Below are 23,573 nucleotides of genomic sequence, written 5' to 3' on the forward strand. Positions count from 1 at the left end.
ATTTGTCTGTATGGGACATCAAAGCCCAGGAAGTGAGAACTGTGAATATGGCTTTGTGCAGAGAACTGTTCCCAAATCCCTGCCTTTCTTAGTTCTTTTAAGTTATGAATCCTTCCAAGGCTTTCAAATTCCTATTTTAATAAGATTTTTTTTCTAATTTTTAAGCTCAAATATGCAATAATAAAACCTCTCCGTACCAGAGAAACATCACAGCAATACTTTGTGATAAAGGCAAATGGTTCTGATCCCACCTCAAATCCTTCATGAAATGAGGGGATTTTGCTGTTGGAAATGATCATTTTACCATGAAAAAATTGAACATTCCCTCTGACAATTGCAAATGTATGGAAATTCACACCTGTGCTCTGGAGGTGGAATTTCAAAATTTTTACAATGAATATATACTTTCTCTGACAGAAATGGCAAATGTTTCACCCTGGAGCAATTACACAAGTGCCTGTGAAAATATCAGTTTTCACACACAGGTACTCACAAAGGGAAAACTGGAGGAATAGTTTGAGTGCTAGCCAAATGAAGCCTCAGTATAAGGCCACATATAGCAATATAATACTCCATTCTCTCCTGTTAAAGGAAAAAACTATATTTTAAATGATCGTACGTCTCAAAGACAGGGTACACAGGGCACTGTGTATCAGCCATTCAATAAAAGTGATAAATGTGTATTACTGCAAGCATCTTTGTGTATGTCTCTAACTACATTGGATGACACTGCTTCAACTGTGCTTTGGCTAAAAATACGGCTTTACATGTAAAGTTCCATCTGTGTTGTTGTAACGTAATTCAGCTGCAGAATGCAAACTCCTGTTTCACTGACTCTCTGTATCTATGTACTGAAAAATATCAAGGAGAGTGAAGCAGAGAACAATTTTGTCCATATATGAAATATTCTTATATAATGTCCTAATCTGGAAATCATTTTTGTTGAACAAGGGAAAAAGCTGAACAAATGAGGGGAAAAAACCTAATGAATAAAAAATAGGACTCAGGAGGACAAATTTCATATTTCTCTTTAACTTTTCATCCAGCATTTCAATCTGGGTAGAGCAAAGCAATTCCATTTTAAGGACGCTTTCAAAAATTTGGTTGCCTTCCAATTTGAAACAAATGCTCAAATCTTAACATTTTCTACTGGGCCCAATTAGAATTGTAGGGTGAGCCTGTCTGGGATGCTATACTTGAACACAGAAACTAAAAGGCTGGAAATTCCAGACTCCAAAAATACCTTTGTGGCTGCAGGTGAGGTAGCTCAGAGCAGCTGGCTTTAAGAATAGGAGCAAGCGAAAACCAGCTGCCTGCTGGCGTGTCTGATCTAGGTTCTGCTTAGCTCCAGCTGACCCTGCAAGTGTTCATTGTTAACTGTAATAGACACGAGAGCAAGTCTCAGCTAGTACAAACTGTTCTAAATCTCTTGATCTTTCCAGATTTCTGGGTGAATATGTGGATTCCAATTTGGTTTACCCTGGTTTTTCCTTCAGTTGAATTGTCAGTTCATTTCAGAAAACAAATATATAAATGCCTGTGGTTACCACAGGCTTTTAAAATTTTAGAGGCATTTTTTTCTATCTGAAATGCTTTACTCATTCTTATCATGTTTAGTAACACAGTTACATTATGTTTTGGAAGCATTGGCTACAAAACATAGGAAAGACTGCTTGTAAAAATTTTAGAACAGTAACGGATTTGTTCCAATGAGAAATTTGATCTGGAATGCTTTGGGATCTTAAAAGGATTCAGAAAATAATATTCTTTAAAGATTCTCATTTCTGTTGGGTGCAAATTTCCTGGTAGATGCTGTCACTGCATATATGTATTAGGTGAGATTAAGAATTATAATACCTTCTGCAGGAAGGTGACATGTGTGATGTGGCAATTGGTATTTGTAAAAAGCTATATGGCTACTTGAAGGCCTGCATACAGATGTGTGATCCTATTCCTTACACAAACTTAAATGGGATAATTTGTCCTTAATCCCTGCATTTATTATTGATTATCCCTCCTAAGAATCATAAATGTTCCCCATTCACGATTTACGTTCCCTTTGAGAATCTTTTGTGTAGCTTTAAGATACTAAAAACTTTATTAAGCTGTATCATTTTTCAAGCTCTTTTTTTTTTTTTCTTGCATGATATGCCAATACCTAATTACCGCTGCTACTCTGATGTGCTTCAAGCTGTGGTGTTTTTTTTTTTACATACAGCAGGTGAAAACACCCACACTGTATAAAAACTCTCTTGCTTTCTTCTACATTTAAACAATAATCATGTCATCAAAGCAGAAGTTAGTGACATGAAGAACATGTAAGGATGGATCCTGCCCTGCAGAAATTATATTGAAATTATGTTCACTGTCTTATACCTCGTTCTTCTGAAAAAGATTATACATGGATTTAGGCTATCACTGTCCTTTCTATGACAAAGCAAGAACAGTATTTAAGAGGTTCCAAAACTCTTAGCCAAGACCTATTTTAATCCTGAGAAGAAGTAAAAGAGAAAAAAAAAAAGAAAAAAGAAAAAAAATGCTGAATGAATCTTAATTTTCTGTAAAATTGGAGAAAAATGGGTCTAAGAATCTTGTCAAATGCAGTAATATATTTCACTAACTGCAGTGATGTTACCCTGATTCATATGGTGAGTGGAGAATAGTCTCTGTCTCACAAAAGATTCTAATACTGTTCTAGTAAATAAACTCTCAATAATTTTTCATGTTATAGAAAAGCCTGAAGGTCTAGTCAAGATAGACAACTGACTGTGCAGGGAAAGTGTGTGTGCAACACAGTTTCACCTTGAGGCCTTCACCACCTGTACTAACAACAGGGAAAAGGAGCAGTGAAGGCACTTGCTCTTTCTGTTACGCAGCTACGCCTTGGAGGCTTCAAGAGCTTGCATGTAGGAAGTGTGGAAGCTGGCAAAGAACTGAGCTGTGGACTGAAGCCTGCAATATTTCTGCCAGTAGGTTAAGCTTTGTAATGGGCACCAAGCCTTGGGGTGGGTTCGTGTGTTGGCCCTGGCCATGTGAATGAAGTTGCCCAGAGGATGGAGAATCTCCAGGTAAAAGCTGGAAGTGACTGAGCCAGGGCTGCTGCAAGGAACCGTTACCAGTCCTGGAAGTAAAAAGCTTTGCCAAAGAATGAAATTATACTGTATTGGAACTCCTTTTGGATCAAATTTACTTTCCAGTTTTAATTCAATGTAGATGAAACTTTCATTTTCTTCAGGACAAATAATGATTTTTCCAGGTTATCGGTTTTGTTTGTTCACTGTCTGAGATTAGAAAGTCACTTCTTGAATCTTAGACTTTCTGTTAAAGGCCTGTAATAGGGGCAGAAGTGGCACTGGGGGGGGGGGGGGGGAAGTTGATTCTGTGAGGAGGGAGTGCAATTGCAGACATACATAATGATGAGGTCAAAGCTTATACATCAAATAGCAACAGACAATTTTACATTTATACCATCTGTGGCAAAATGGTTAAACAAACCCTATGAAGGATTCTTGGTTGGACTGAATCAAACTGAGTGTCCTAGAAGCAATCAGTCTGTCCTGTAGCGTACGCTGCAGGCCAGACACTTAAGAATCCAAATGAACAAAGAAACAAAAAAGTGGAAAGGGGAAAAGAGATGGAGAGGAAGGAAAACAGTAAATGCCTTCTGAAGAATCTGAGTCACTGCCAAGAAATGCTTTCAATGTTAGATGCAACCTGCCAGGTAGGTATTTGACACTATATAAAAAATGTTTTGCCAGTGTACAAAAAGTAAGATTACAGATCTGATAGGCATACTGAAAAACCTGCAAGAAAAGTTATCTTTGCATATCACAGCATTCTGACACAACTCACACATAAACAGCAGAACTGCACTTGGCACCACCTCTTGGAAACGCACTCCTCGCTGAAGAGTCAAACAGGGAAACTATTAGTCGCTGCTGAGCACAATGTGTGATGAAGCCATACATAATGACGTACTCCTGAACCCACACATTACATGTCCCCCCTGTATTTTGGTCTGTGTGTCTGTGCATGGTTAAATCTCTAGCAGCTGGAGGGACTGTTAATAGGCTGAACAGATTGCATTATCGCTCTGCCCCAAGCTCATCATTTGAGCTTTTTGCTTTAGAGCTGTAGTTTTTGACAGAGGGTTCATGAGCTGTTTCCTGAGGGCAGAGAGGCCTTACCCCTGGTTCTGTGGGAGCATCAAAAGCTCTGTCTAGATGTATAGGAGAACAATGTTTTCCAGATTATTACAACAGCATTTAACTTAGGCACTGTAATTACAATTAAAAGGCAAAATTCTAGTTGTCTGAGGGGATAAAAGATTGCAAGCAGAAAGATAATTTTGTCTTGCTATAGGCACATATGACATGCAGTTGACTTTTAGGATTACTCTGGCAAACATGTCTGCTTAGTGTGTTAAAACAATGCTAGTGCAAGTGGTTTAGGAATAAATGGGTAGTGTTGGCTAAAATCTAGACAGCTTGGATACAGCTGTTCGGGATGATATGGATCTATGTGTCTGTGGCTGCATAATGGATATGTAAATTATGCAGCGTCCCATGGTGGCAGAATGTACATCAATACTTTTACATTTATGCATTGATATAAAACTATAGTTTACAGCCTGTCAAGATGATATGTTAACAATTTAAGTACAGAGACCTCATACAGCAAGGCAATTAGGTAAATTAAGTACATAAGCTTGAGTTTAATTTTAAGCCTGGGACCAATTACAATGAAATCAAGAAAACTGTTTCCATGTTAAATTCAAGTCACTGCCCAGCCCTGGAAGTATTCTACAAACAGCATTGCAGTAATACAAGTATATGTCTATGACAGGTTTTCTGATGTGAAGCCTACAACAGCTCCTTAAATAACGTGCACTAGGACAGACTTTTCCATGTTCTGGCACTTGATACTACCAGCTACCAGGCTGACTTTTGCAGGTTAGTGGCAAAAGCACCTCATCTAGATTTTCCAAACTCACATTGGGTTGTAGACGAAAGAGTTTCTGCAGCTCTGTTATTTGGCTATGTTTCCAAAGAAACATGTCTCTCATTTACCAGAGGCTTTTCAGTATGAGGTTAAAAAAAAGTGTTATCAATCACAAACTTAGCAACACAGTGCCAAAAGCAAACTGTAAAAGAATAGGAAACTCAAATGAAATCTGTCGTCAACTTCTTGTCCTACCTATGCCTTTTTTTAAAGGTATCGGTCTACTGTGGAAGCCAAGAAGTCAATTCAGCAGTATCCCATCTCTGTAATAACAGCTACCATCTTTCAGAGTATTATTCTATCATTAGATTTCCTTCCTTTAATTTTTGTTTTCTACTGATTGCTAGTCCTCTGTAAATAGCTGAAACTTCCTTCTGCTAACCTGGGGGCTCTCAGTCTGCTGCAGCTGTAATTGAGCTGTATGGCTTCTGTGGACATCTTAATAGCACACCTGTGAGCTTTGATGAGGAGGATTTCCATGTAATCTGTACAGAGGATCCTTGGAATCCTGATTAATCTACACATTTACCTTTTCTATTAAGAAAAATTCATAAACAAAAGAAGTAATATTTTAAAAATTATTAATCATAAAAGTTATTCTTGTCCTCAACATGTCACAGTTTCATTTGTTTTTTTTTGTTTTAGCAGCATTGCTTAAAGCACCCACGATGTATTTATCAACAGTACTGCTTTTAGGGTTAGTATGTCATACAAACACTGCAGGAATACTGATTTAACTCAGTGCCTGTTGAAGGCTGAGATTTGGTTGACTAGATATTACAGTTCCAACACCAACATTTTTATAGGAAAGAAATACCATTTTATATACCAGATGGTGAGAGAATGTTACAGTATTTTTTTTTTAAATCCATTACCCATGCAAAAAGGCACTACTTCCATACACTTACTTCCACCTTTCCTTAAAACACACTATGCATCCTAAAATGCCATTGGAAACCTGAGTTTTCCACCAGTTGTACAGATACCAAAATGTTAGTTTTGCAGGCTTAATTGCCTTGAGCTGGACATGTGATATGAGTGGACCATATGAGCATCCAAGCAGCAGCTGTGTAGTGAAATAGGGCTTGTCAAGAAAGGGATGATTGTTAGAAAGTATTTAAAGTGCTTTTCAGCTGCATCTCACTTAAAGGTATTCAAGTGTTAACCCCCTGGAGTCTTTTATTACTGGCTGAAATTATTAATAAATAAAAGTAAAAGTATATGAACAAAGCACTGAATATAACAGCCGTAGTCTACAAACTAGAAAATATTTGAGACTAAAGAAACTGCATTACAGGATACAAGAAATGCAAAAGTGGTGGAAGAGATTACTTGTCTCTCCTTGTCTCACCCACTCATACAGAGACTGTGGCTGACCTAATCCATTATCCTGTCACCACTGGTATATAACAACAGAATATTTTTTATTATTATTAAAACCCAGAAATTTGAAATTTAGAGGAAACAAAATAAAAATGCAGAACCTAAAATCTCTGCCATTAGCTCAATTTGTGTTCTGGTCCTGTGGCCAAAACATACACTGTGTTTTAGCTTTAGAAAAATGGCGCTTGAATTCAAATGATGGGTCAGAACTCAGCTAATTTCTGCTATGATACCACATATCTGTAAAATACTGTACAAAATATATCCATTATAAGTAAAATCTAATTAAAAGTTTAAAATTTACAATTTCTAGTACACGAAGTGGTCTTTTTTTTCCTATGAACAATTTTAATTTGACCATAAATAGTACGTTGAAATACTTCATTCTGAATGTACAACCTTAGAGAGTTGTTCCATCTTCCAGATATTTGTATTTTACTCTATACGAGAATAGAAAAAGAAAAAAGAGAATAAAAAAAAATCTGGAAATGTGGAAATATCTCTCTATGCAACTCACTATTTCAGTGCTTTAATGTGCACCTTCTCAGTCACTCAGCACCCCTTTGATGAATTCCATAAAACTAACCAAGTAAAAAATAAGCTATATTAATATATTGGAGAAAGGTTTTTGGTGTCTACATATTCATTCTTTGGGAACTAATTAAAATTGATCTTGCTGCTGATGGTTTTTAATGTCATGCTACATTGTGACTGCTTTTTTCTCTGATTATTTCATAGTTTTGAATCAGGGATCATGTAACTGGTGCCCAACAGATTTGATACCCATAACTTTTTGGTCATAAATATTTAAGTTTTCTGAGAGAGCTTAACTTGATTTATCTACACTAAAAAAATTGGTATGGTGTAGGCGTCAGTCAATTTGATCTAATAAGTTGTGTGGTGTCGTGTCCTAACAATCCACTAAGCTGTAATCACTATTTGTATGCAAAGCAGTGCAATTAGAGTAATTTTCTTTGCTGGTGATTCTGAACTTGAAAGAAAAACAAATTAGAATAAAAATGCAAACTCTTTATACCCCAGTATATTGTACATTATTTGAATATCAAAATTGACCTTCATGGCTTTAGAAGAAAGAAGAGATTGTACTTCCTCCTGTTCTCAGTTTGAATCTGCTCTTTTTTTTTTTTTTTTCTAACTACCTTTCTGATTGTTTTTGATTTTCATCTACCTTGGCCATAGATATATCTTCTTAATGTTTCTCAAGATTCTAAGGGAGATGTACTATTCATTTAAAACTGAGCAATCTAAGTTTCTTTTTATTTTCTAAAAATAGTGAGCATGGCCACTTGTGAGCTAACAGATAATTCAGATTGTATAGAAATGTCAACATTTCACTCTTACAGTAAGTCTGACTTTTATCTGATTAGCTTGACTAAATTGCAAACATCATAAAGTTTGATAATTAGAATATAGATTATTCTATATTCATAAGAAAGATCTCTTTAATAGATTTGATTCCATAGTATGAAACATCTCTACTGCATTGCCATAGGTGATATTTTTGAACAATAATTTCAAAAATATGTTATTCAGAATTTTTCTGTTCAGAATTAGTTCAAAAAGGGTTTTTGGTTTTGTTTTGGGGGTTTTGTTTGTGTAAGTTGTTAAAAATAAAGAAGACCCAGTGGCAAAGGCAAGCATCTGTTGCATAGTTCACTTTCAAAGGTGATTGCCAAACAAAAAAATCTTATTATAATAAGAAATATGACAGGACAAGAAGAATATATTTCATTAAATGCTGATTCTCCTTATCTTACTGGCTTTTAATGAAAAAAATAATTTCTAATTAAAAATGTCTTTAATTCTGTGAGTAAAGCCATGCAATGCTGTGGGGAAGGAAACTCCACTCCCACCATTCAAAGAAGTAATCTAATTAGGCAGGGAACACTTCTCCTGGCTTTTTGGGGGATATCTTCTGGCACATATCCTGAACAAGGTAGGAGGAAGTAGGTTTCCTCACTGCTCATACAACTTATTCTTCATATATTTGAAATGGATAGATAATGATAGCTGCTGAACAGCAAGCAGCACCAGCCTCCGAGAAAAATCTCGCCTCTTGGAGGACACTGCTGCACCACCATGGTCTCCTGACAAGAAATGTGACATTTGTGTTGCTTCCTTTCTGCTAGACAGTGAGTACTGTCAAAATGTAATAACAATGACATCATGTGATGTGCAGTACAAGTCTGCCTTATCACTTTTGGTTTAGTGCATCTTGCTTCAGAACTTCCTGAGCTAGTAGCACGCTCTCTGCTCCTACAGACAATCTTAACAGTTTCACTCTTAAACTTGAGTCAGTTCTCAGTTGCTCTGTGAAGATTGTAAGTAAAATCATGTTCCTGTTGAAATACAGAGAAGTTCCTGCTATTGACCACAGCTGGGACTGGATTTCACCCTATGATGCTGTCAAGTTTTTGACATTTATATGCCATCTTCACTTCTTGAATCTTATGATTGCAACTAAAACATAGCAATGTTTGAAAAGAAGGAATGTGTTTTTCCATTTGCATAACTTTAATGATTGAACTGATTGAGCTTAACATTTCCTTCAAAGTTCCCACTTTGGCTGACATTACTAGTATTGAAATTGCAAATATATATCTCAAAAGGAACATATTTTTAGAAAGTTTTATGCGATAGGAAATGGGGTCTTAAGATGAAAAGTGCTTTTCATCTTAGCAGTAATTTTTATCGCACTTGTGTATGTAAGCAATGTGCTGTGGAGGAAGTCAGACTGTGTCTATGTTATTAGCTATATGTACACATTTGCGTGCTTGATTTTTTTCTAACTCAGTCAAAAGAAGCTTTTAGAATAAACAAGTAGGAGATGAAGCAAGGACCAGAGGCAAGATGACTTTCTGTACATTGCCTCCTAAGAATGAATGGTGAGCCCATCACCGGGAAGTAATTAAAATTATATCACTGCTTTATCAAAAGGATGTTTAATCATTAAAAGCTTACTCATTTTAGAATAGAAAGGCAGCTCAGTATTTAAGGACAGTTTGTGCAAAACCAGTGAATGAAGATAGTGACTTTGAAGGACAGATTTACAACAACTAGGATATCCCAATGTTTGTGAGATGCAACAGGTTTTCAGAGGCCAAAGGTCATAGAATTTCTGTTCTTTGTATGCATGCCTTTGTATACTTTTGATTTTATATACAGCATATTTATTTTTCAGGGGCAGTTTTCATTTAAAAAGCTGTTTGTCACAAGGTGCTAGAGGAAAGTTTCTTGTAGGTGCCATTAGAGCTTGGCCTGGTGCACAGTGAGGCTGAGAAATGGAGGCCGAATTTGAGGACTCTGTTTAGAACAGCTGAATGTAGGGCACATCCTCAAGAGTGCAGAAGTAGTGAAATCTATAAGCTGATCTTTCCCTGCCTTCAAAGGGAGGGCAGCAACATCTACAGTACAGGTTCTTCTTCATTCATGGCATGAACACAGTTATATAAGGGAAATTTATACCATGCATTGTGCTTGCCTCCTCTTCATGCCAAAAACTAAATCAGGGTTTATCAGCTAAAGCATGCCTCTGCCTCCTGATCACACATCTGATTTTGGCTCACAGTATATACAAGAATGCAGTATGTAGGGTAAAAAAGCTCAGGGATAACAGTACATCTTGACTTTTAAAATTATAGAAATTCAGTTAACCTTTACTTTCAGGCACCTAAATTTTTGAAAGTTAGATTTAGACAGAATTCATGCAGTTGCCTGGTGATTTTAATGGAAGCAAATGATCTGCAGCATTTTTGACACTGCTGCTTTATATAAGATGTGCAAATAAACATTGAAAATGAAGATTTAAAACACTCAGGTTTGAAAAATGTTTTGCTGCATTGTGGATGTTGTTATTTTGGACTACATTCTAGCATAGAAATATAGGAAGTGAAGAAATAGCAGTAGAAGCTTATGTGGCAAACTTGGGGATACTCATGATTCCCTGCCCACAGGTTTGGATGGTCAGGGAGCTGGAGCAACAAATTTTGAAATCTTCATTTCTGGCCTCTGAGTTCTGAGTACAGACTTACCATTCTGTTGAGGTTGATTCCCTGATTATAGACAAATTGGCTGGAGAGGTTTCCACTTAAAATTGGTTTAGGTTCCCAAAAGAGTTGAAGGGAAATGTGGATGGCTGTAGAAAAATGAATACCTGAGCAGTGTACGCAGTCTAGCCACTTAGCCTTTGCAGACATCTGTTTTAAATAAAAATCTTCATTTTGCACAGAAAGGAGGTACAGAAATTATGATACTGCTTTGTGATTGGGAGCTTACTTGATTTTGTTCTTGAAAAACCCATTTTATAGTGCTCTTGCTTAGGGATTCCTCCATGCATCCCAGCTGATGGTGAGAGACTCACTTCAATTTCTGACTGGTGGGCCATGGATGTGTAATTAGGTCTTAAAACACGATTCGATAAAGCGGTTCTGTATTGTATTGCTTATAAAACCAGAAAGATTTGCACATGTGTACTTGTATGCAAAACCGAGCTGTGTGACTTCATGTTTAGCAGCTGATTGGTGCCTGCTTTGGTACCACATGGGACAACATCATAGAGGTTTGTTACACAACCAGCATACGTATTCTTCTGTTTACTCCACAGCTTTAATATTTCCCTCCTCAAGTACATATTAGATTTATTAATTATATATCACATTTATTAGTATATATTATATTTGCACACACACATATATGTCTATGTTTATATACATGCATACATATATATGTATAAAAGATTTGCCACTCTCCCTTAGATATGTTAGTGACATTAAAAATGTAATTTTGTAGGGAAAGAAAGAGTTTAAGATAAAGCAAGCCTTGTGTGACTGAAAGCTTGTTTTCTTTAGCCAACTAGTTCAGCTGGTCTGGTAAAAACCAAACCAAAACAAAAAACCAAACACAAAAGAAAACAAACTCTTTCAATAAACCTTACATCTCTGTTTTTCATGCTTACTATTATTAAACAATCAGAGTGTGCAAGGTATATTGTTATTGGTATAATATTGTTTAATAAATATTACATCCCTGATTGTTGAACTGAAAGGAATAACGAGCATGATGAGGGCTGTACATCAATATATTCTTAGTACACACAAAGTAATACAGTACTATGATTCAGAATTACTAACTGGGATTTTAGATTAACTAATTCATCTCTATAGTTTTCCATCAGACAAATAAATGTTAACACATACAGTGTTGATAAGTGGAAACATAGATTTGTACGTTGGTACTTAATTAGTTTAAGGTTGAATCAGATTTTTTTAAAAACAGAAAAGTCTACTATTTTTAAAACTCTGAGGTTGAAAGTTGGGCTAAATGTTGGTAATTCTATTGCTTTCAAAAATCCTAAAATTTTTGGAGTACATTTTTCCTTTTTTTTTTTTTTTTTATTACAGCTTTTAATACAATAGATTCTGTATAGAAAAATATTAGGCAGCTATTTATCAATTAACATTCCATCTCTTGTTCTCTTTAAAATATTTATTCAGCCGTTCTCTTGCTCCAGGCATTGTTTTACTTCTTATTGTCCCTCCCTAGTGTCTCTCCATTCGCAGTTAAATTGAAATACACAACAGCGATAAAAACAGGATTCTCATCTGCTCTATTTTTCATAAATCTTTATGCTCTTTTAGGCTAGGTATAGAAAAGTTCCTCATAGTTACACTGGGGTGCTAAGAAACAGTTTATTCTGACTCCTGTATTGAAGAAAAAAAAGAAAAAAAAAAAAAGGTGTGTTTTCTGCATAGTTGAAATCCACCAAGAGGTGAAGTGCTTGGAAAATTTGAATGATTTCATGGATGTCTCAAAGCTTTAAAGATGAAAGATCCAGCTTTTCTTCCTGATTAAGCTATGAGAATGATGAGATCCTGTGGGCTTTTTCTACTTCAAAGGGTCATTCAAATATAACTCTAAGGATGGATGCCACAGAACTATTTCCATGAAGTTTGATAGAATGAATTCCTTTTGTGTTATGCGGAAGGATAAGGAGACTGCTCCCCTTGGCTTGTTCTACCTGTTGCCATTCTGGACATTCAGTGCAGCTTTTAAAGAGATACCTACTAAGCCACTGAACCTCCTTAGTAGTAGGAATCTGACATCCAAAAATCACATTAATAGCACTCATTACTTTTGATATAATTGTCCCAGGCAATTCCCTTACATTTGATATCAGTTAGGCCATATCAGGAATAAATGCTACTTAACAGATGCATTGGGGTATGGAAATCTGGCCTCCATGGGACGACTTCTGTCCTGGAACATTTGGGACCAGCTCCTGCCGGCTATGGGAGGGCTGGCCTGTTCCAGCAGGGAAAGCATGGGTCAGTGTTGTTCAGCATTGCTACCTTTGAGCAATTCAGGGTTAAAATCATGAATTTCCTAACCTGTTACATAGAGATTTGAATGTCAATGGCTGATTTTGATATTTCAAATACAAGAAGCACTGTTTCAGATTGAAATCACACAGGCTGAATATGACCAACTCCCCCTAACAACAGCCCAAACAAAACATTGATAATAGAGTTATGAAAAGCATCATTACAGAGATTTACCAAAATGACATGAAGGAACTCACAACAACAAAGTAGTAAGGAAACATTGTTCTTAATATAAGGAAATTGTGATAAAAGAACTTATACAAGACTTAAAAGCAAATCCATAGCTGAACTGGCTTACGCAGTCCTGGCACCTAGTCTGTACTGCAATAAAACATTCTGGTAAAAGTAGATTTCTGGATGAATGCTAATACTATGAAGAAAATAATAATTCCAAGTTCATTTCTCTAGGATCTACACAAAATCAAGTTAATTGCTCGTAGCAGTTTCTCTTGTCACTGTTTTTCTATGTGTTAAAATCAGCAGCAGTATTTGGCTTGATCGGTCATTGATTTGATCATTCTTGGCAGAGAGGCTGGTCCTTTTGGACGTAATTAACTTGCTGGGACTGATGAAGGAATTTTAATGATCTCTGCTCCTATCAGCTTTGGACTTCGCAAGAATGTTAAATCTATTTTAAGTTCTACTTTTCTCATTGCTATTTTATTCCTTCCTCAATATATATTTCTGGTGCTTCTATAGTCCTGCTTTGTCTTTGATCGTTGTACTAACTTTACAAAATAATTGAAATCATTTATTTAAATATAAAATCTGTCTTTTTAATGTAACAGCTATGATGAATGTACTATTTATCCAGAGACTGTGACAGAAGGTAATTTTATTTACCATCAAAACTAACCAAGACTGAAAAAAAAAAGTCAGTGTTAGTAAATAATTGTAGTTTTAGAGAAGGCAATGATTTCAGGCTTAGTTTGAAGTCATCTGGAGGTGCACTGTTTGCCCTGTGTTGTTACCCTTGCAGATTTACCATTTTAAAGAGCATTTATCTCTGAAACTGAAATAGGTGAAACTAATTTGGTATCTGGATGCCTCATGCTCTTCTTAAATTTGACAGTCTCTGTTACTTTGCGTTGATTTCCAGGGGAAACTCAGAAAGAATATGTCGGACGTTTCAGACCTGTAAGTGGAGGAGCGTCCAGGGTTGTGCCTCTGCAGCAGAGCCACTGCTGTAGCACCCATCACCTGGAGGCTGCTGGCACACATCCCTGCCCATCCCTGGGGCTATTGCAGAAAGGAGGACTCAGACAAGCACCTGCCTTTCTCTCAGGTACATTTTAAGAGTTTATAACTTACCCTCTTTTCCCCTTTGGTAGCATATAGAAATCACTGCAGAAAAAATAGTTTCTTTGTCACCTTTTTGCAAAGTCTGAAGCTTCTGCAATGGACAGCAGAACTAAAGGTATTTAAATCTTCATTCATTATTCCTTGCAACAGACTGGTAAAAGTGTGAGCATTTCCAAAATGTATCTAGTCTTATGTCCTGTGACAATATCCACAGCCAGATCATTCACCAAGCAACACCTAGCAGCGGTGTTCTCTGCACTAGGCGGAAGTTACATGGGACAAAGATGTCAAAGTCTGAAATATAATATATATTCTCTTTGTGCCTAATTAATTGGGATTGAGTGTACTAATTGGGATGGAAAAAGTGTAGATTTTCAGGAAAAAATATGGAAGTGAGTCATAATAGTAAATAATTTTAACTTTCTTGTCTGTTGATGTCTGATTGCTTTGTAGGCTTTCTCACTTGCTGTTGTCATCATTTGGTCCAAAATCTTGGAAAGATTTGAATTTTGGTTTAGGGCTTAGTCCAAGATAGAGTGCAGTATACTGAAAGATTTCTGCTGACTTCATCGTGCTTTGGAGCAAGCTCTTTTGATGGCATTTTCCATATTTGCTTTCAAATATTTCTTCCTCTGGCATCCTAAATTTATGTTCCTGATAAAAATCTCAGGGGTTACAAAGGCTTGAAGAGGAATATATGCATTTCTGTTATGTTGCAGTGGCTTCAGAATATCGCAAGGGCATTGTTAAGACTAGTCACTATATTTCTCAGTCTGAAATCATTATTAAGTGTGTTCTTAAGGGACTGATACAATACCACTGAAATCAGAATTAATAAATTACTTTGGTTTTACTCTTGCCAAACAAAATTTCTCCCACTGAAATCCTTAGAATTTACGGTCAGCTAAAAGTGGAGAATATTGAGAATTTGGCCTGATAAAAAGTGAGTCAGGCCTTTAGGATTTCAGTTATTTAGTAATAAATTCCTCCAAGGAAAGTATTCAGTTGCCTAATATTTCCTGATTGAAACATGTTTTGTAGGATTTGGGCTGTGGAATTTTTTGCTAATGTCATGATGTATTTCAGTTAATTACGACCAACCATATTGGTCATAATTATTTGATTGTATATATTAATTGACATACATTCAAGTGTAATTCTAAATATTTAGTGGCAGACCTGGCATTTGCAAATAGGCTACAGATGATTTGAAAAAATGAGAACATGCTGAGTGTTGAGGAGGAATCAGCATATTTGCACCATGTGAAAGGATAGGTCTATTTTATCCAATTAATTTAGCCATGGGATTGTTATTCAGAGTTTATGTTGCAGTGAGAGCGAGCAGACTCTTCTTATTCCAAAATTAACTGTCACTCATCTCACACCTGTTCGAGATTGACACAATGCTAACTGGCAGCTTGCTAATGTCTCAAATGGCTGCCGTGCTTTTGAACTCCACTGTGGATTTCTCACTCTGTGACTTGCGTGGTTCCTCCTGGGTACTAGGAGCGTTCACAATGTACTGTGTAAAAATACAAGGAGGAATACTTTGGGCTCCACATTACACACAGGTATAGCCCATGTCTCTTGACAACATGTTAGCTGGATAAAACTTAGTCTGCTTGTCTTGCCTAATGGCTATTTTAGCAGAGTGGGAAAGAGTACTTTATTTCTGAGCACTGGTTAATGGGATCAGTGGAACGCTACTTATGTATTTCACATTGATGAACCAATAGAGTTACATGCTGACCTCAGACAAAAAGCAAGGTTTTCCCTGACTGTCAACCAACCATTAGGGACACGTATGTTGTTGCTGAGCTGGAGATGAAAGCTAAGAGGAAGAATGAAGTAATGAATATTGAAATGCCCTAGTTTGAGAAAATACCCCAGCAGCTTAAAATCTATTGGTACAACTAGCCCCAATTCCAGCATCCTTTGCTTGTGAAATTCTATTTTCTTTGTCACATCCAATTGCCAAACTGCCAGAACACAACAAGTGAGGTGGGTGCCGGAGGAACTCACAGTTTCGAGACTGTTTATGCTATCAGTGGCTGATCACACCATAAAGCAAAATAACTGTAGAGGGTTTGTTGCTCACAGCTTCAGATAATATTTACATGAATTAATAAGGAATGTCTTCAGGTATTTTGTAAAGTTGGGGAGGAAAGAAAGGCTTCTACCTCTGTGTGTATGTGGGATTGGAATATAGTCATTTCACATGCATATTGTTTTGGTGCTGAAATGGATGTGGCTCCAAAAGGGTCATCTTTTCCAAATTTGAACTTCTGTTTCTTTTGTTGGCTATTCTGAGGATAGTTGTCCTGAGATTTATATAACCGGTTCCATGATAACAGTTAAAGTAAACCTAACTCCTGTATCTCATTTATTACCTTTCACTATTTGAAGACTGTATGACTGTACATGGTTCTGATGTATGGAGGCATGTGTGAAGGTGGTCAGGAACAGCATCCTTGTAACAGAACTGTTAGCTGTGGCATACCCACTGTACTGCCAAAATGTAACCACCTCTGTGACAAACAAAGCAATATATGCATAAACACTATATCTGCTATGTGTGTCACAACAGTCCTTAAGAAAATACCACTTCTGACTCCACTATAGAAAAAAAAATTTATTGCATTGCAGTCACAGATGTCCTCAAGGAGATACTAAGGATTTCTTTGCATATTACAAAGAAAAGTCAAGAAAAGTAAATTACATGTTGTTTTGTGATCATGATAAACATATTTCCAGAAAAAGTAAAAGAGTTGGGCTATGATACAGAATGAGTAGGAAGAAATGCAAGTGAAATTTACCAAATACCTACGTAAATTAGAATTAATGCACTGAACAGATTCAGTTTAACAAGAGTGGGCTGATTTGAGAAACTGATTATGATGTGAATATTAATTTTCGAGGACAGAGAAATAATCTAGAAGCATTCAGAGACTGTGTTTTTGTACACATCATAACATTTTAACTCATTACTAAGTTATTACAGGAAGAGGTTTCCATATATTGACTGAACTCTGGTGTCTGTCTAGGCGCATGGCTTTTTTTTTTTTTTTTTTTTTTAACTGAAGGATAACCTCTTTGAAATACATTTGCATTTACTGTGGGGTTAAGGGAAAGCTGCTTTGAGCTTCCTGTATCAAGATCCATAGCCATTTCATATTTTTAGACCAAAGAACTTTCTTCAAAGAGGATAATAGTCAATGGTAAGATCTTCATTAACTTATCAGGGGAATACCTGTTTTTAAGTAATTCACTTAAGCAAGGCATATTGAAAACATTCCACAATCAATTTCAAGAATAGTTTGTCAACCCTCAATAATAAGAATGGGAAATTGTAAGAAAAGATGCCTGAAAATCTTTACTCGTAATACAGGAAGTCTTTCAATATTAAACAGTGAAATGGCTACACTTGAGTCATCTTAATGGTATCACAGCCTGATGTCTTCCGTTAGAACCATTATGAATTTTAGGAGCTGACAGCTTGAAAATCTTACTGGGGGGAAGAAGTGCAGTTGAGAGATGAAACACTGAAAGACTTCAGGACATAGTCGTGAGAAAAATAAAAGCTCCGTCTTGTGAGGGTTGTAAAACATTTTTGTTGTGTTCTGTTCTCCCAAGAAATATGTACAAATTGTTTTAGAATGAATACAAAGAATGATTCATATCAAGCTTAGTGCACAACAATATGGTTGTGGAAGAGGCAAGAGCTAAAGGACATTTGTATAGGCAACGCAAAGCCCAGAGTAGGACAAAGGTATTCGTAGTTTGCAAGGACGGTGAGGACTGTGCAGGACAGGCACTCGTGACTGAAAGCGCCTTATTCTAGATTCCCATAAGAAGTCCTGGATTCCATAAAATCAGTGACAAAGCCTCCCTGGATTCCCAAGACTTTCCTGTCTTGCTTATTTGCCTGCTTTACTGGGCATCTGTTTGTGTACTGGGCAATGCTCATGTGGTTGGTTGTAAATGCTTTCTCCCAATCCTTTTGCCTCTTTGTCAAATGATTAGAAACCCATATATTCATGTTTTCCAGTGGTTTTTTTAATGAGAAAGTGTTTAAACAGTACACTTACCTGGTAAGCCATTTCCACAGATTTTCCTGATAGCTGTTAGCATAGACCTATCTTAGAGAAGCTGCCAAACTCCAGTTGGATTGCTTGAAGTGACAATAATCTAGATGTCTAGTCAATGTAATATTTTATTATGTTATAAATGTTATTAACATTCATTCTGAAGAAAAATTCAAGCAATACGTTTCAGTTGCAATATTTAATTTTCTATATTTGTCTGTGTATATACAAAATGAATGTATTTCACAGCTTGTTTCCAACTTTTCTGCTCAATTATTCTGTATAAATATTAATATATTTTTAAATACATGAGTGAGGAAATTATGTGTCAGTACCAGGAAATTACACCAATGAGGTAACAGTTCAGAAGAAAGGGTTTCTAACAAACATCTGTACATATATCATTTTATAGACCATTTTCTAAAATTTTGAAAATGGGGATAAAGCCGCCCTTTGGTACACTGCTGTTAACCCTTCAGTGACCACCCTCGCTGTTGAAATATTTTGTCCAGTAAGTGAATGGAAAGCACACACTGTTGACTACATTGAACTTAGAGTTGAACTCTGCAGTAGATCAAAAAGCTGTTTGTAGTTCCAATATCAAAACTTGTCTGCAAACGTCCTACGAGCTGCAAACTCAGTGTGTGCCTGTGCCATCGGTTGTCCCCCAGCTGCTGAAAAGGACCATCTTTTTGTTGCGGGTGTCTGGTGGTTTTTGTTTTCCTTTAGGGAATCCCCTTTAGAAACAACAACAAAATGCTGCTTATTGTTAGTTATCAGATAGCATCAGCGTCGGAAAACATCTTCTCATCCTGAGCCCTGGTCTTTCGCTGGGAATCCTCTCTGAAGGTGTCCCCACCTCCCTCATGCAGACGCACAGCCCTGGCCGCTCCCTCCACACATGTCTTTTTTGACATGCAGCAGCAGCCTATTGGATTGCTACCACAGGACGGGTTCTGGCGCTTCCCCCCTCTTTCTTTTTTCTTTTTCTTTCCTTCCTTTCCTTTCCTTCCTTTCCTAAGCTCCGCTTGCCGTAGCATACACCCTCCCGAGGGGTTTGCCTGGATCATTTATTTATCTTGTGCGCATTAAGAAACCACCATTAGGCTTTGGTGGGAGGCGCCTTACTTTCTGCGCGCTAGCCTGCCTCCCTTGCGCTGCGATAGGAATACACAATTGAACAGAAGCTGCAAGCTTGGCAGGAGCTGCCTTCTGCGTGCCCATTTATTTCCCGGATCCGTATTTTTTTGCCGACTGGGTCATTGCTGTCCCCTCTCCAGGGTTTCATCTTAATTTTTTGTGTGTGTGGATTTTTTTTTTTTTTTTTTTTTCGGGAACCCTCGCTGGAGTTTCGATGCCGGGCCGGACTTAGCGCGGGCGCGGAGGAGCTGCGCGGAGCCGTGCCTCCTGCCCCCGGGCCCCGCCCGCGGATCGGCCTCCCTGGCCCGGCGCCGGCCGCGGGTTGGCCGCGGGGCCGCGGAGTGGCGGGTGCGCTGCGCCGCGCCGCCGCCTCCCCGCGGAGCAGCCGGGGGATGCTGCTGCGCCGCGGCCGGGCATAGGCAGGAGCCGAGCGGGCGGGGGAGGGAGCGGAGAAAGGAAGGAAGGAAAGACGGAAAAAAAAGATACCCCAGCCCCGAGGGCAGAGGAAAAAGAGGAGAGGCGAGAAGGAGCGTGAATGTGAAGGAATGTGCCTGCCCGCCGCCGGAGCCGCACGCTTGGGATAAAAAAAAAATAAATCGAGGAGGCTGATTCTTGCGACTTATTACCTGGGGAAAAAAAAAAAAGAAAAAAAAGAAAAACCTGAGCGCGGAGGAAGAAGAAGGAGAGCGAAGAGGCTGAAGCGGGCAGCGCTAAGCGGAGGGCGCCCAGCGGATGTCGCGGCCGTCCCGCTGACTCCGCGGCCGCGGGAGGCTGCGCGGGGCGGCGCGGCGCGGGGCATGCCATGCCGGCGGCGTGACTGAGCGGGGCGCTCCCGCCGCCCGCTCTGCTGCGCTGCGCTCCCCTCCGCCCCGCTCCGCTCTCCTCCGCCCCCCTCCGCCGCATGCCGCCGGCAGCCGCGGCGCGCTGATGCCCCGGGGCCGCGGCGGCGCTGCGGACGGCCCCTAGGATGAGCGAGGGGGCTGCCGGCGCCGCGGCGCCCGGGGCGGCGGAGGCGGCGGCGGGGGGCCCGGGCGGGGATGGGGCCGGGGGGCCGCCGCGGGAGCTGCGCTGCAGCGACTGCATCGTCTGGAACCGGCAGCAGACGTGGCTGTGCGTGGTGCCCCTCTTCATCGGCTTCATCGGCCTGGGGCTCAGCCTCATGCTGCTCAAGTGGATCGTGGTGGGCTCCGTCAAGGAGTACGTCCCCACCGAGCTGATGGACGCCAAGGGCGTGGGGCAGGACCCCTTCTTCCTCTCCAAGCCCACCGCCCCCCCCCGCGGCGCGGAGACCACCGCCGCCGCCGCCACGCCGCGGCCGCCCAGCCGCGTCAGCCCCCGCCTCACCACGATGAGCCGGGCCCCCCCGCGGCCCCCCGGCACCCGCGGACGCGGGGCGGCCCGCGGCCCACCGCGGCGCGGCAGCCCGCCGCGCCCCACACGGCGCCGCCCGCCAGTGGCCCCCCCGGCACCGCCGGCCGCGGCGCCCGGCCGCCGCCCGCCGCCCCCAGCACCCCGCCGCTGCCCGCCTGGCCCACTGCGGCACACGCTACCTCCTCCTACAAGATCTACGTCCACGACTCGGCGCCGTCCTGGACTTTGTCTCCCTTCCAGGAGTCAACCACCACCACGCCGGAGGCCAGCACGACCCCCAAAATCCGTAAGTACAGCCAGCTGCCCCGCGCCCTCGGGGCTCCCGCTTGCTCGCCCCTCTCCCTGTCAAAAGCCGGTGTTTGCCGAGCGCCGGCGGGGTCAGGCCGGAGCGATGCCTCAGTCGGAGGCTGCTGCCGCGTCTCGGGGAGACACGGGGTTCCCGTGCGATTGCTGCCCTGTGGGAGGCCGGAGAGCTCCGAAGTTTGCGCTTCTTTTCTTCCCCCCCCCCCCCCCACTTGCGCCCCCTCCCCCCCAGGCAAGTTCCCCGCTTGTGTGATGGATGGTGAGACAGGAGCAGCCATTTGAGGTGACTAGATTTCGCTGTGGTTTTTAGGAAAGATACGGACCCCCTCTCCGCTTCCAGGCTGCTCTGCGGAAGGTATTTAGGAGATGCCGGGAGGTGTCTGAGCGAGAGGGACAATTGATGACCCCCTAGGCAGCGGCGGCTCCTAGAAGGGGCAGCGGGGAGAGCGATCCTCGGGAGCTGCGGGGTGGGTTGTGCCTCTGCCGCTGAGGGAGTTTGGCTTTGCACACAATCGTCTCCCTTGAAATAGATGAGAGCGGGCTCCGGAAGGATGGTCCCTCCGTCCCAGCGGCCGGCTTCTGAAAGAGCCGCCGCCAGCTCCACCAGAAGGAGCACAGGGCACCCCGCGAATATGCAGATGCAGCTAAACGCTTTCCCAGCTCCTGTGTGTGTAGCCACAGCACCGTCTTGCCGTAAAGGACTATTTCTTTTAAGCAGAGGAGGGGGCTAGTTCCCCGACTGATGCTCGGTGGCTGGATCTTCCCACCCTCCCAGGCACAAACCTAAAGGTTCGGGCTAAATCTGAAAATTCGCTTGGTCTGGGTGCTTCAACTTCCAGCTTCTCATAAAGGTTATCTAGGACAAGTGCAATCCGTGCCAAAAGAACTTCTGTGTGATACTATTTAGTGAAATGCTCGATTATACTGTATTATAGTAATCTTCTGCGTTTTCTTGGAAGCAGCATAGGAAATGAGATGCTGTGTGTCCTCCATTAACTCTTAGTTGCTTCTGCTGGGAACGTCCATTCAATTGAATCCTACCACCTGAATTGCTTTTTCAGCCCAGGGCTCCCCTTTTGCATGCTAATGTATGGCTATTCCGCTAGAGGATTTTGTTAGCAAGTCATTTGAACTTTATTTTGTCCATTAAATCTATTTGCTGATGAGCCCCAGGGTAGAGAGTATATGCAGAGTGAACTGATCTTGTGAATTGACAAAATCGGGAGAAGAACAGCAAATTGGATGTGTATGTGTGGGTGGGTGGGTGCGCAGGTGGCGGATGGCTGGGAATGATTACGAATAAAACTATCACTAAATCAGAAGAGCAAACAAGGCAGTAACTCGCTTTCCCCGGTGTCTGCTACAGTAATTGAGAAAGAGCCATCCCTTACAGGTGTGTCTGAGCCTGCTTCCTCTGTAGGTACAACCTAAGGAAGTCAGATGTTACTAGAAGGAAAAATCTCTGGTGGAGCTGAACCCTACCCATTTCACTTAGGTGTAGGGAGCTGTATAGGGCACTACTTAAAAACAGAACAGCAAAGGGAGCCTGATTTTCAACCTGCGTCTCTGTGTTCAAGCCTTGTGTGAACCAGATGTGTTACATGATCCAAACTGCCGTGACCTGTGTGTGTCTGAAATGCTGCTCAGGCTTGCCGGGTGGGATCTGTTGGGGTCTAAATGCTCCCTTGCAATCTCTTCTCTCTCCCCTTTCTATCTTCTTGGGTATGTAAGAGAAATCCACACCAATTTCCGCTCCTCTATGCTGTCTCCTTACAAGGTATAGAACGCAAGAATATCCTGATTAATAAATAATGTTCAGCTGGCAGGACTCTCCTCCATGCAAGGCACACAAAGGAAGAAGAAAACCCACAATCTTGAAATGTTCCTGGCAGTTGCAGAGTCTCAACTGTTATTTGTTTTAGGGAAACTGCTAATACCTTTTACAGCAGGTGTTTCCCCTCATTAAATACAGCTCGGTTATAGGATGAAATGCAAGAAGTGCAAATCCGGCAGAAATTGACCCTGTTTGGGCACATTGATAGCAGAGATTATCGTTAATGGAAGATTAAATAGATTACATAAAAAAGGATTTGAATTTTTAGGGCATGTGGAAATTTTTTTTAAAGCCCACAGCTGTACTTTCCTGATACATCTAAGCATCTCTGAGGATACATGTAAAATTCTCTGAGGCTGCAGTATCCACTGGAGAGGAGAAGGAGAAGAAATGCAATCTTTCTGCCATGAACTGCTGACATGGTGTGACCCCAAAGCAAGTATCTGCGTCTGCCACTAACAGCTCTTAGAAAGGGAATTTTAAAAAATAAATTGATTCTCATTTCCCAGGTTGAGCTGCACGTTTCTTCTGTGCCCATTGCTTCAGCTGCTATTGAAATGAAAGTCATGGATCCCGTTGTACTGTGTGAATACAAATCTGACATGACAAATCTGATGCCCTAGCTTTCAAATTAGTGCACACCCTTGTGTGATCCTCTGGCTTGGCAAGGCACATATGTGGGCAGGAGTCATAGGTTAGTTAGCATTTCACCGCTTTTAAGAAAAGAAGCAGCTGTCTTTATGCTGCTTCATG

The 23,573-nt window shown here is 40.5% G+C and overlaps 1 protein-coding gene across 1 annotated transcript in view; it reads left to right on the plus strand.

Moving 5' to 3' along the window:
- The first annotated feature begins 19,164 nt into the window (after window positions 1-19,164).
- Window positions 19,165-23,573, plus strand: part of NRG3 (neuregulin 3) — a 411,246-nt gene continuing 406,837 nt past the window's right edge. The window contains 2 exon segments of the mRNA XM_075758695.1: window positions 19,165-20,694; window positions 20,697-20,969. Coding sequence (XP_075614810.1) covers window positions 20,280-20,694; window positions 20,697-20,969 — 688 coding nt within the window. The 5' untranslated portion in view covers window positions 19,165-20,279.

Source organism: Balearica regulorum, chromosome 7, assembly GCF_011004875.1.
Source record: "Balearica regulorum gibbericeps isolate bBalReg1 chromosome 7, bBalReg1.pri, whole genome shotgun sequence".
In the NCBI taxonomy this organism is placed as follows: domain Eukaryota; kingdom Metazoa; phylum Chordata; class Aves; order Gruiformes; family Gruidae; genus Balearica; species Balearica regulorum.